The following is a 12579-nucleotide window of genomic DNA, read 5'->3' on the forward strand; positions in this document are numbered from 1 at the left end:
GTCTGTGCCCCAATTTCTCCCGAGTACGGCAATGCCTCACATGTGACCAAAAAATACCAGTTGGGCGCATGGCAGGACTCAGAAGGGAAGGAGTGATTTTTGGATTTTGGAGCACAGATTTTGGTGGAATGAATGGTGGGTGCTATGTTGCATTACCAATACAGTGGAACCCCCCCCACAAGTCACCCCATTTTGCAAAGTACACCCCTCAGGGAATTCATCTAGGGGTATAGTGTACATTTCAAACCCCCAGGGGTTTCACCAATTGTGGTACAACTGGGCTGTGAAAATGAAAAATTACATTTTTTTTACACAAAAATGCAGTTCTGGCTCAAAATTTTTCATTTTCACAAGGAATGAAGGAGACAAAGCACCCCAAAGTCTGTGCCCCAATTTCTCCCGAGTACGGCAATGCCTCACATGTGACCAAAAAATACCAGTTGGGTGCATGGCAGGACTCAGAAGGGAAGGAGTGATTTTTGGATTTTGCAGCTCAGATTCTGGTGGAATGAATGGTGGGTGCTATATGGCATTAGCAAGACCCCCGAAGCACGGTGAAATGATGAACCTAATAATCCATAGATGTGTGGTATATTTTGAAACACTCCTTCATACATAGGCCGGGTTTGTCGGGGCAAGTTTCACAGTGGAAAATAGTTTCCTTTCTTATTCCCTTTTTATAGCAAACTTTGCACCTTTTTTGTGTCCTGCCCTTTCTTGCAGTGGAGGGGATTTCGTTGGGAAAATGCTGCCCTGGTACAATACGGGGGCCAGTACTAGAAGTACTGGGGCCCTCTGCCTGCTGGTTCCCAAATACTAGGCCCTTTATGACTTCCTCTTGAAAGTGCATAAATGTCCCCCTCTGGCCGGTAGAACGGAATAGCACGTAAGCGTTATACAGTGCCATCTGGATGATATACACGGCCAGCTTCTTGTACCAGATATTTGTTTTCCGCAGGGCACTGTACGGCTTCAGTACCTGATCTGAAAGATCCACTCCGCCCATGTACTTATTGTAATCTAGGATACAATTTGGTTTTGAGGTGTGGGTACTGGTACCTCGTACAGGGATGGAGGTGGTACTGTCTCCATGAATTGTTGTCAGTATAAGGACATCCCTCTTGTCCTTATATTTGACCAACAACATATTTTCGGTGCATATTCCCCTGCTTTCACCCCTTCTTAGTACTTGGGCAATGTGCGTTTTGGGGAGGCCTCTTTGGTTCTTGCGCACAGTACCGCAAGCTGCTGTACCTCTTGAACCAAGGGCCTTAAACAGGGGGATGCTGGTGTAAAAGTTATCCACATAGAGGTGATAACCCTTATCCAGGAAGGGGTGCATTAAATCCCAGACAATTTTTCCACTAACACCTACGAGGGAGGGGGGGCATTCTGGTGGTTCAATTCTTGAATCCTTCCCTTCATATACCCTAAACTTGTGGGTGTACCCTGTGGTGCTTTCACACAGCTTATACATTTTTATGCCATACCTTGCCCTCTTACTGGGAAGGTACTGGCGGAATTTAACCCTTCCTTTAAAATGTATAAGGGACTCGTCGATACTAATACATTTATCAGGGATGTATAGCTCTGCAAATTTGGCACTGAAATGATCAATGACCGGCCTGACTTTGTATAGCCTGTCAAAGGTGGGATCATCTCTGGGTGGGCACTGTGCATTATCGGTGTAATGTATAAATTTATGGATTGCCTCAAAACGAGCCCGGGGCATGGCCATACGGTGAAATGGGGTGCTGTACAGAACATCTGTACTCCAATATTGCCTAATTTGTGGCTTTTTTACTATGCCCATATGTAACACCAGACCCCAAAACGTCATCATCTCTACTGCATCTACAGGGGTCCACCTAGCAAATGATGACGTGGGGTTTTGAGCAATAAACTGCTGGGCATATAAATTAGTTTGGTCCACCATTAAATTTATAAAATCATCAGAGAAAAATAATTTGAAAAAGTCAATTTCTCTGAGACCTGTTGAATCAAATTGGATTCCTGGGATGGCCAAAAACTCAGGAACCTGGGGCTCAAAATTGTCTGGTGGTGGGGTCCATACGAGATCAATTATTGGGGGGGGGGTCTCAGCTGCTCTACGGGGGCGTCTTTGAGGGGGTCCCTCATCATCAGAGGAGGAAGAGGAGCTTAAGACAAATCCTTCAAATTCCCCGCTTGCCTCACTGGCTGTGTCAGAGTCAGAGGCAAGCATGGCATATGCCTCCTCCACCGAATACATTCTCCTGGATGACTGGGACGACATTTGGGATGACATTTGGGATGCCATTTATATTTTTGTGTTACTGGTAGTGAAATGTTTCAACACGTGTATAGTGTAGGGGGGGTACAAACTTTATTTCAACCCGGGGGGTATGTAGTGTGTAGTGTGTATGTAGTGCAGAAAAAAAAAAATACAAAAAAAAAAAAATTGAAGGGTTCAAAAAAAAAAAAAAATGGAAGGGGTTAAAAAAAAAAAAATGGAAGGGGTTAAAAAAAAAAAAAGGTCCTGCGCCAAAAATTGAGCACAGATGTTGGTCAGTAACGTCCGTCACTGAACAGCGCTCAAAGGCAACAGGAATTTGATCCAAAAAAAAAAAAAAATAGATCAACCCTGTGCCGAAAAAGCTGATCAGTGATGTACGTCACTGATCAGCGCACAGTGGCCACAGGACACACACAAAATCACAGTGTGTGTAAAAAAAAAAATGTAAAAAAGACCCCACAGCACTCACAAAAAATAAAAAAAGGTGATCAGTGATGCGACACTGATTACCAGTGAGGGGCAGCAGGTGCACAACCTTTGGTGGTACTGACAGGTATATATAAAAAAAAAAACCTCTGTACCCCCAAAAAGTTGCTGATCACCTCAGATATAGTGATCAGCACAAAAGGCGGGGGCAGCAGACACAAAATTTAGCACTCTCTATCACTCTCTGTCACTATATCTCTCTATCTCTCACTATCTATCACTCTATGACACTGCAGCAGTGACAGGTATATCTATATATAAAAAAAAACCTGCGCCCCCAAAAAGTTGCTGATCAGTTAATTTATACTGATCAGCACAAAAGGGGGGGCAGCAGTCAGTTATATAAAAAATATATAGCACAATCTGTCACTATCTCTCTATCTCTCTCTCTCTATCTCTCTCTATCTCTCTCTATCTATCTATAGCTCTATCACACTGCAGCAGCACAAAATATAGCACTAGGCCTCTCTATCTCTCTCTATCTCTCTCTATCTCTTTCAGTTATATAAAAAATATATAGCACAATCTGTCACTATCTCTCTCTCTATCTCTCTCTCTCTCTATCTCTCTCTATCTCTCTCTATCTCTCTATCTATAGCTCTATCACACTGCAGCAGCACAAAATATAGCACTAGGCCTCTCTATCTCTCTCTATCTCTCTCTATCTCTCTCTCTCTAACTCTCTCTCTATCTAATAAATCGCAGCAGCACAAGATGTCACAGGATGTCACAAGATGTCACAATATCAATGATCAGGTAAGTATTTTGGATGGGTTCTGGTCAGTATAGGCGGCAGCTGGGCACGGTGACCGCACTGCACGCTATTCCAGACCGGAATGGCGTCTGCAGTGCAGTCACCGTTAGTTTAAACCCCCCTCCATGGCTGTGATTGGTCCGTCGGTCCGACGGACCAATCACGGCCTTTGGGGGCGGGAGGGGTGAGGTGGGGTGACACCAGTGTCACCCTTACACCCCGCGGTGATTGGTGCTGTACTTTACAGCACCAATCACCTCCGATCCCGTGTCACCGGCGAACGTTATTCGCCGGTGACACAGAAAACGCTGTGAATGGCTGTTCACAATGAACAGCCAATCACAGCGATCGCCGACGGGGGGGCGGCATCGCCGCCCCCCCTGGGCATGCACGGACATGTCTGCTGTCAGGGACAGCAGACATCGTCCCTCTGTCACTGCGTCTCTAGACGCAGTGACAGTTTTAAGCCATGACGTATATATACGTCAACGGTCGGGAAGTACTTCCCGGCCATGACGTATATATACGTCAAATGTCGTGAAGGGGTTAAGCCACAGAAAATCATTCATTGTCTTCCTCACAGAAGAGTTGGGTTTCCCCTTTTCCTCCGAATTCTGGAGAAACATTTGCAATGCACGGTAACAATGGATTCTGTCACGGATCACATCTGCTGTGTGACTTTGCCTGAAGCAATGCACTAAGGCCAGGATTTGGCACAGAATAATCCCCCATGTTTCCAGCAGCGTGCCATTTTTAGACTGGTCATTTATTACACAGTTTTGTTTTATATTACTTTCTCCAACAATGCTCTCAGCAACTTTCTGTATGGAACAGACCAGAGGTGGCGTTGCCGTTACTGGGGGAATCAAAACCACATTGTTGACTTTTGCTCAACTGCTTGACTACTACTATGCAGGTCATGTGTCAATGAGTTCTAGCTATTTAAAACTCCTTGAGTATGATACCTAATGGTCCACCCAATCAACCGAATCAACCGAATTTGGCCCAGTTTTCGATGGTGGGGGCGGTTTTGCGCATGCTCAAACCGCAGGAGCAAATGACTTTGGCGAGTTTCACACCCACCAAGCCTTTCTCTCCAGGAGGGGTGGAATGGCGGTGGCCCAGCGTTTTATGGGGCGTCTCATAAAAACTCTGGGCATTCCCCTACACATGCAGGCATGGCAATGCCTGCTCAGGATTGGCGGCTGTCATCACATGTTGGCAGTGTCCGCCCCCTTTTCAACGATCTGCTCACGGAATAAAAGTCAGTTTAGTTTAGAATGTGAGGGGATGTGTTAGCAACAAGATTCAGGCGCGCGCGGGGGGGGGGGGCTTTCGGACGGGCAGAGTTTACTGAATCAGACCCTTAATGCGAGTGGAACTTCTTAGATGCCACCGCCATTCTAAATTGAGGGGATGGGTATTGGTGGCAGTGTGGGTTTTGCCTAGGGTGCTGAGAAACATTACACCAGCTTTGTTTGTACCCACCTCAAAAATGATCACACCTACCCATATTATGGAGGGTATTCAGTTTGGGATTCCGTCCCGATAATTGGAATCCTGGACGTTTTCTCGTCTAACCCAACAGTACATCTACAGTCAATATAAAAACTGCAGAGTGTCAGGAAGTCCGCAAAGTGTCGGAAACGGCCGCGAATTCGACAATCCGCAGCTGTTTCCGACAAAACAGATCCGACTTTAAGTTGAATCTGACACTCTTCATTGCTGTCGGTAACAGCAGCACTGAATGGCGGACAGACGATATTTCGCCTGTCAGGAAATATCGGCCTTGATTGAATACCCCCCTAAATATCCACTTCCTGAAACAGGAATCATTAAATAGAATTGTTAAATAGAAATGATGGGGGAAATTTACTAAAGGAAATTTGTAAAAAATAGGTGTATTTGTATCCAGAAATACACTTATTTTTGACCTTTACTATCCCGAAAATACGGCAATTCATAGTCGTATTGATGTGCTATCAATACGAAAACGAATTGCCGTATTTTCGGGATAATAAATGTCAAAAATAAGTGTATTTCTGGATACAAATACACCTATTTTTTTACAAATTTCCTTTAGTAAATTTCCCCCGATACATTTTTACATAAATTGCCTATCTAGCTGAGGAGAGGTTCTTATAATCGTATCTTATTTGGATACCTTACAGCAGGGGTGGGGAACCTCAGGCCCGGGGGCCGTATGCGGCCCCAGTAGCCGGTCTGAGTGGCCCACCCACCTGCCTGGCGGCTTTGCCGGGAGTGAAGTACAGGGGATTTCTCTTAATCAACAGCAGCCAGAGACTGTCAGTCCTATTCAGCGGCAGGCGCCGGAGCGTAGGATGGCTGCAGCAGGACAATTTGTACAATACATTTTTACATATGGCCCCCTAAGGATTTTTCCCCCATACAAATGGCCCTTGGCAAGAAAAAGGTTCCCCACACCTGTCTTACAGAGTTGTACTTGATACGCTGAACAAAGTCAGGATGATGGGGTTCCTGGTTATTGGGAGATGGGGATTACAGCCAATCTACCAAGGCCTCTACTGACACAGTGGAACACAACTGATATACAGCAAGCACACATCAAATAACACTTACATGTGGCTCATATTGCTCCAGCTCTGCTGGGTCTGGAATCCTCCGTCCTGCTAAGTGCATCACGCTTTCATCCTGCAGCGGGGCCCCAATGTGAGGGGTGATGCATGTAAGGTATACAGGACAGGGCTGGAGCTGAGAGGAGCCCTTTGGTCTCTCTGTACCAGACTGGTTGGATGTAAAGGCAAAGAACACCTGGCCCAGGTCAGATCTTCCTCCTGATAAGGCATATGACGCAAGCACCAAAGCAGTTATTGACAATGCCACAAGCAAGCTGCACAGGGTCCTTCTGCCAAAGCCCTTCTGAATACTCCATCTACTGCCCTCTGCTGGCGACATTCCTAAGACGCTCAGCCAATCGGAACAGCATCAGTTAGTGCACTGTGCACCAGTGTGGAGTTAATTCTGAAACCCGGACTTCCATATTTATACTTGAGCATGGCTTGATCCAGGCGTAAATAATGGTGACTGTGTATCGACAGAACCCATGTTGTCACTGATTCCGGAAAATGATCTCGTACGTGTGGCAGTAAGGTAGTTGGGGGTCATTTCAAGCATATAATCTGTGCCAAAAAGTTCTAAAATATGGGATTTATCAGACACACATTGACTCCTCATTGCTCCCACTCGTCATGCGTCCTGCAAGAAACAGAAATAAAGATGGTGAAATTCAAAAAGTCTTTCGACCAGATGCACTAAGTTTCAAAAGTGATCAAATTGAGCCAGCCAATCAGCCAGCCAAACAGCCAGCCAATCAGCTCCTACCTGTCATGTCACTGGCTCTGTTTGAAAAATGTCAGGTAAGAGCTGATTGGCTGTTTTTTTATCACTCTGCATTTTATCACTTGTGAAGCTTAATGCATCTGGTCCGTTATCTTTTTGCGGCAGACTGTTCAGGAAATACGGTGGCAGATTATACAGTGTTTTAAAGAGAAGAGGGGAAAAGACTCTCTTTTTGTCGGGGCACTCTTTGTACAAAAGTTTGTAGAATTGTAAGAAAAAGTTTGTAGATCAATAGTTTAAGGGTGACACGAGAGGTCCTCAAATATGCAAGGGTTGTTAGGTTTAGTAATACATTTTTAGCATGTTCAGGGAATTTACCCTGGTGTGAAATAAAGATTTAATAAAATTTAACTTTTAATTAGAATATCTTTAAAATAAGCACTAGACATGAACACACAAACAAGTAACATAAAGAAGTTGTGAAAAAAGTATTTTTTATACTTATTACCCCAAAATTTACGAATGTCTATGGGATAAGGTCCCTCTGATATAATTACAGGGGATGCGCTCTCTCTTACAATGATGAGTATCTTAACCCCACACACTGGGAGCAATCACGCATACAGATCCTATGTTAGGAAAGAAAATGCTGTGGCTGTGATGCCTGTTGTAACTATGGGCCTTATTTTGGTTCATTCTTTCTGACAAAATCCTTCTTAGATGGGCAAAACCATGTGCACTGCAGGTGGGGCAGATGTAACATGTGCAGAGAGAATTAGATTTGGGTGAATTTTGTTTCTGTGCAGGGAAAATACTGACTGCTTTATTTTTACACTGCAATATAGATCTCACTTTGAAGTAAAACCCCACCCAAATCTAATTCTCTCTGCACATGTTACATCTGCCCCACCTGCAGTGCACATGGTTTTGCCCATCTAAGAAGGATTTTGTCAGAAAGAATGAACCAAAATAAGGCCCTATGAAACATTCAATACATAGTTGTTTATAGAAATACTAATGTTGCAATTTCCCAGTATAGGATCAAGTAAGTATATCCGTTTTAGCTGTATACATTAGTGTCACTGGCAGCAGTAGCAGATAACGTGTGCGTGATTGAACTGATCATCCAATCTACTTCAGAATGATCAGATTAATCAGATAGAGAGACTGGTAGTAATAGCAATACTTTTGAGCATGATTATTATCACAGTTATAGTAAGAGTACTGTATTTTTAAGTATAATAATTTTCACAGTAAACAATTCCTGTAAAGCTTAGCGAAATCTGGGTAGCTCTATATTTGTAACTGTTATTGCCTAAATGGCAGTAAGATAGGCCCTTATTCCGATCTAAGCGGTAACGGCCGCTTGCGGCCGTTCCGCCGATGTTTTCGCTCTGCGCATGTGCAGAGGGCACTCTGCGCATGTGCAGGCGAAATCGCCGCACAATTTTTTTTACCGCCGCAAAGGGGGTGGATAGGGGCGTGAGGGGCTACTTAGCCTCATTTCCCTATGCATACGCCCCGCGTTTCATGGGCGTTCCCATGCAAACGCGGGGCGTACGCATGGTAATGAGGCTGTGACGCATGTGTTGGGGGCGGGCATCTGACATCGCCGGATGTCAGCTGCCCGCCCCCATACATGCTTTCACACGGACAAGTGTCCGTGAGGTCTATGGTTGCGGGAGCTGGTGGAGCGTGCGGCCCTGCCTTCGATGGTCGGCGACCATCGAATGCAGGGGGCTGCTCCAAGATGGTGGAGGCGTATCCCCCGCCATTTTCATGCGGACCGCCACATGTCCGCGTACGGACGGCCGTGGCGATCCGTATGGAAGGCGGGGATTCGCCTGCACGGTCGGAGCCGCATATGCGGCTCCGGCCGCACCAAGCAGAATAAGGGCCATAGAGATTGTCTAGATTAATTGGTCTCCACCCTCAGACAAAGGAGAGAGGAAAGAAAAAGGGTTATAGGAGCAGAGAGACAAACAAATCTCCTAGGTGACGGTTCACCGACTGTATATACCTATAGTATGGAAATGAACACGATTGTTCATATTCAGGTCTCCCTGAATGTTACTGGTCGTGTTCAGCCATACCAGTTGCCACTTGATGTGTTCAGTGGACTTTTGGAGGTATTGTGGGAAGTCAACCTAAATTCCCTATTGATCCCCTTGAGGTGGCTGCTGCCCAGCTATATACCTATAACAATTTTAGGGGTACAATGATTTCCTACAGTGGGGTCACCCTCTCTGTGTACTCAAAAGGCCCAAGTTTTGTTAGCTTCCGTCAGCACATATTCATGCTGAGGGGCTTTTTAGGTATTGCGGGTGAGCGGACCTCAAAATTGGCCTAGGGGTTTAGGAGGGATGGAGGGGGGTGGCTGCTGCCCAGCTACGTATACCTACAACAGTGTTCTGGGAATCATAGGTTTCCTTCAGAGGGGTCACCCCCTCTGTGTACTTGAATGGCCCAGATTTCTGTCGGCTTCCGTTAGTGTCACTTGACACTGAGGGGCCTTAAGGTATAGCGGGTTAGCGGACCCCCCAATTTGTTGGTGTGGAAATGAAGAAGAAGAAAGGGTTCAGTAAAAGATTATATCAAGACAGGCAAATAGCCACAAATTACAGATGTTATGGTTATTATTCCATTTTTTTTGGGACATATATCTAGGTAATAAATTCAGTATCGACCATATATGTTTCCCCAGCTGTTGATAAAATATAATAGGGTACGTAGGAGAAAGTAAGAGGGTGGAAGGAGGAAAAGATAGGAGACGGAGGAGAGCAGAGAGGAGGAGACCAAGGTTACCTCTCTTTTCACCCCGGGGGTCAGGTTCTAAGACCTCGCCCGGGTATGCCACTGTAGGGTTGCTATCAGTGATTTGTACTTAATCCACAAGTTGCTGGAGCAGGATTGCGTCTCCGGAGCCCGCTATGGCTCAGTGTGTCGGGCAGGCTGCTGTAGTAGACGTTTATTTGCAAAGCTCTGCTGTAGTCCAGCATGTCTGTTTTTATCAGGACTGCAGCAGGAGTGTATCTCAGGAGCCTGCTATAGCTTGGCGTCTCGGCCAGGCTGATAGAGCAGGAGGGTGTCTCCGGAGCCCTGCTATAGTCCAGCGTGTCGGCTTGTATCAGGTGCTGCAGCGGGTAGCAGCGGGTGTCTTGCGGCAGAGTGTCTCATACACGCCGCTGTCGGGTTTCACCGCTGCGTCCTGTGGAATAGTATAGGCGATGGTAGTGAAGTGGGAGGTATCTGACGAGACACCCTCAGGTATCCAGGTGTCTCGGAACGCTGTCGTCAGCATCTCTGTAACACAGACGATCGTTTCGCCGTCAGGCTTTTTCAATGTGTGCAAAGGTAGGGGAGGTTTGTTGCACTTAAATGGCATGCTATTGCAAATAGATCTAGTGCTGATTGGTTGGATGGGGGGGAAAGGGGGAGGATGCCATTTTCACCTACACCTGATTTACTGGGAGGGAGGGGTGTATACGCCATACAAGGGAGAGATAGTCTAATTTGCAGAATGGTTTAGTCCGTATTATAAAGCTGGAAGGATGTTCCATAGAAGCGTTTGATGATAATATAATGTGTAGTGGATGGGATCCCTAATTAGATAGGTTAAACACCTGATTCTATGCGCATACGTATTCAGGAATGAGAGGAATACATTTCTTAATATGTATTAATGAACGTGTTGGTACTCTGGAGATTTACTCAGACTTTTTGGGGCAACTGATAAATAAAGACATAGATATATGTCCTATTGTATTAATAACTAGAAGAGATAAAATGTAATTGGTACTTGAATGGCTTACGGGTACTGATGAGAAAGAGACCTATTTTTTCTCTGATAATAAGTCGGTCTCTGAGGTATGGTGGAGCCAGGGGAATGATGTTCCCTGGTATATTCTAGACCTGCTACCACCTATGGTGAACAGAACCCTGTCACTTATATCGGCAAGATAGGTGAAAAGCATTATTGTATGTGCATTATGAACGAGTTTGTCTGAGTCTGAACTCGAAGAAAGACCTTACCTGGGTGTTATTAAGGCCAATGGGTGGTATATAGGGGAAATAAGTAATTCATGATGAAGATTATCGTCCCGATAAATCTTGTGGTGTATTAGGTTTATTATATATGTATAACAGTATTTAGAGATGGATCTGACCATGCGGTATTGTACCATGATTATCAAATTACTGAGCTACTGTTAGATATCTAGATCCTCTCCGAATATTGTGGGGGACAGTTAACAAAAGATGAGGGGTGGTGACAGGTATCCATGCTGCCACAGCATTTTCTTTCCTAACATAGGATCTGTATGCGTGATTGCTCCCAGTGTGTGGGGTTAAGATACTCATCATTGTAAGAGAGAGCGCATCCCCTGTAATTATATCAGAGGGACCTTATCCCATAGACATTCATAAGTTTTGGGGTAATAAGTATAAAAAATACTTTTTTCACAACTTCTTTATGTTACTTGTTTGTGTGTCCATGTCTAGTGCTTATTTTAAAGATATTCTAATTAAAAGTTAAATTTTATTAAATCTTTATTTCACACCAGGGTAAACTCCCTGAACATGCTAAAAATGTATTACTAAACCCTACAACCCTTGCATATTTGTGGACCTCTCGTGTCACCCTTAAACTATTGATCTACAAACTTTTTCTTACAATTCTACAAACTTTTGTACAAAGAGTGCCCCGACAAAAAGAGAGTCTTTTCCCCTCTTCTCTTTAAAATACCCTATGTTTACTCTCTAGGGAGCACCTCCACATCTCTAATTAAAACAAGTTTTTTTACTTGTATTTGTATCCTGACCATACTGTGGATTCGAACATACTACACCTTACTATCTATAAATCTACACCAGTGCACTGGTTTATCCCCATATCCCCTTTTCCCTTACAGTAAAAAGATTATACAGTATATAAACCGAATAAATAACTTTACACGCACACTTTGGGCTGTGCTTGATGCCAGCCTAAAATTAATGGCGGAATGCGTTTATACACATGCGCCCAAAAAGCACTTGCAGACGTACTGCAAGACAGCATACTCATCTGAATTGTGAGCTACAGTATGCCCTTCCCTTATCCCCCTCCCTCTTCTTTCTTGTGTACCCCAAGACTTATATATAAATTGGAAAAACCTCAATGCAAACTAAATAATATATGTGTAGACACATATACTGAATTGTATTTCAGATACTACAGGTCCTTGGTTTCATTTATTGTTTTAATCTGTCAGCGTGCCCTCTTCCCTTTTGTCATACAGATCCCTGTTCCGCATAAAAGAAAAGAATATTCTGCCAAAAACCGTGATGGCAAGATAACAAATTTAATACCGGCAAACAGATAAGACAGGGCCCTGTAACTGCAGTGGGTCTTTCCAGAAATCCAGGCTAATAATACACTGCTCAAAAAAAAATAAAAGGAACACTTAAACAACACAATGTAACTCCAAGTCAATCACACTTCTGTGAAATCAAGCTGTCCACTTAGGAAGCAACACAGATTGACAATCAATTTCACATGCTGTTGTGCAAATGGAATAGACAACATGTGGAATTATAGGCAATTAGCAAGACACCGCCAATAAAGTAGTTGTTCTGCAGGCGGTGACCACAGACCACTTCTCAGCTCCTACACTTTCTGGCTGATGTGTTGGTCACTTTTGAAAGCTGGCGGTGCATTCACTGTAGTGGTAGCATGAGACAGAGTCTACAACCCACACAAGTGGCT

The 12579-nt window shown here is 44.5% G+C and overlaps 1 protein-coding gene across 3 annotated transcripts in view; it reads right to left on the reverse strand.

Moving 5' to 3' along the window:
- CHST15 (carbohydrate sulfotransferase 15) overlaps positions 1 to 12579 on the reverse strand; it is a 79673-nt gene that overhangs the window by 35503 nt on the left and 31591 nt on the right. For all 3 annotated transcript variants that reach the window (XM_083149432.1, XM_083149430.1, XM_083149431.1), the window contains exon 2: positions 6117 to 6752. In XM_083149432.1, coding sequence (XP_083005558.1) covers positions 6117 to 6452 — 336 coding nt within the window. In that variant the 5' untranslated portion in view covers positions 6453 to 6752. The remainder of the gene's footprint in view (positions 1 to 6116; positions 6753 to 12579) is intronic.

This window comes from Crinia signifera, chromosome 6 (genome assembly GCF_055691185.1).
Source record: "Crinia signifera chromosome 6, ASM5569118v1, whole genome shotgun sequence".
NCBI lineage: Eukaryota > Metazoa > Chordata > Amphibia > Anura > Myobatrachidae > Crinia > Crinia signifera.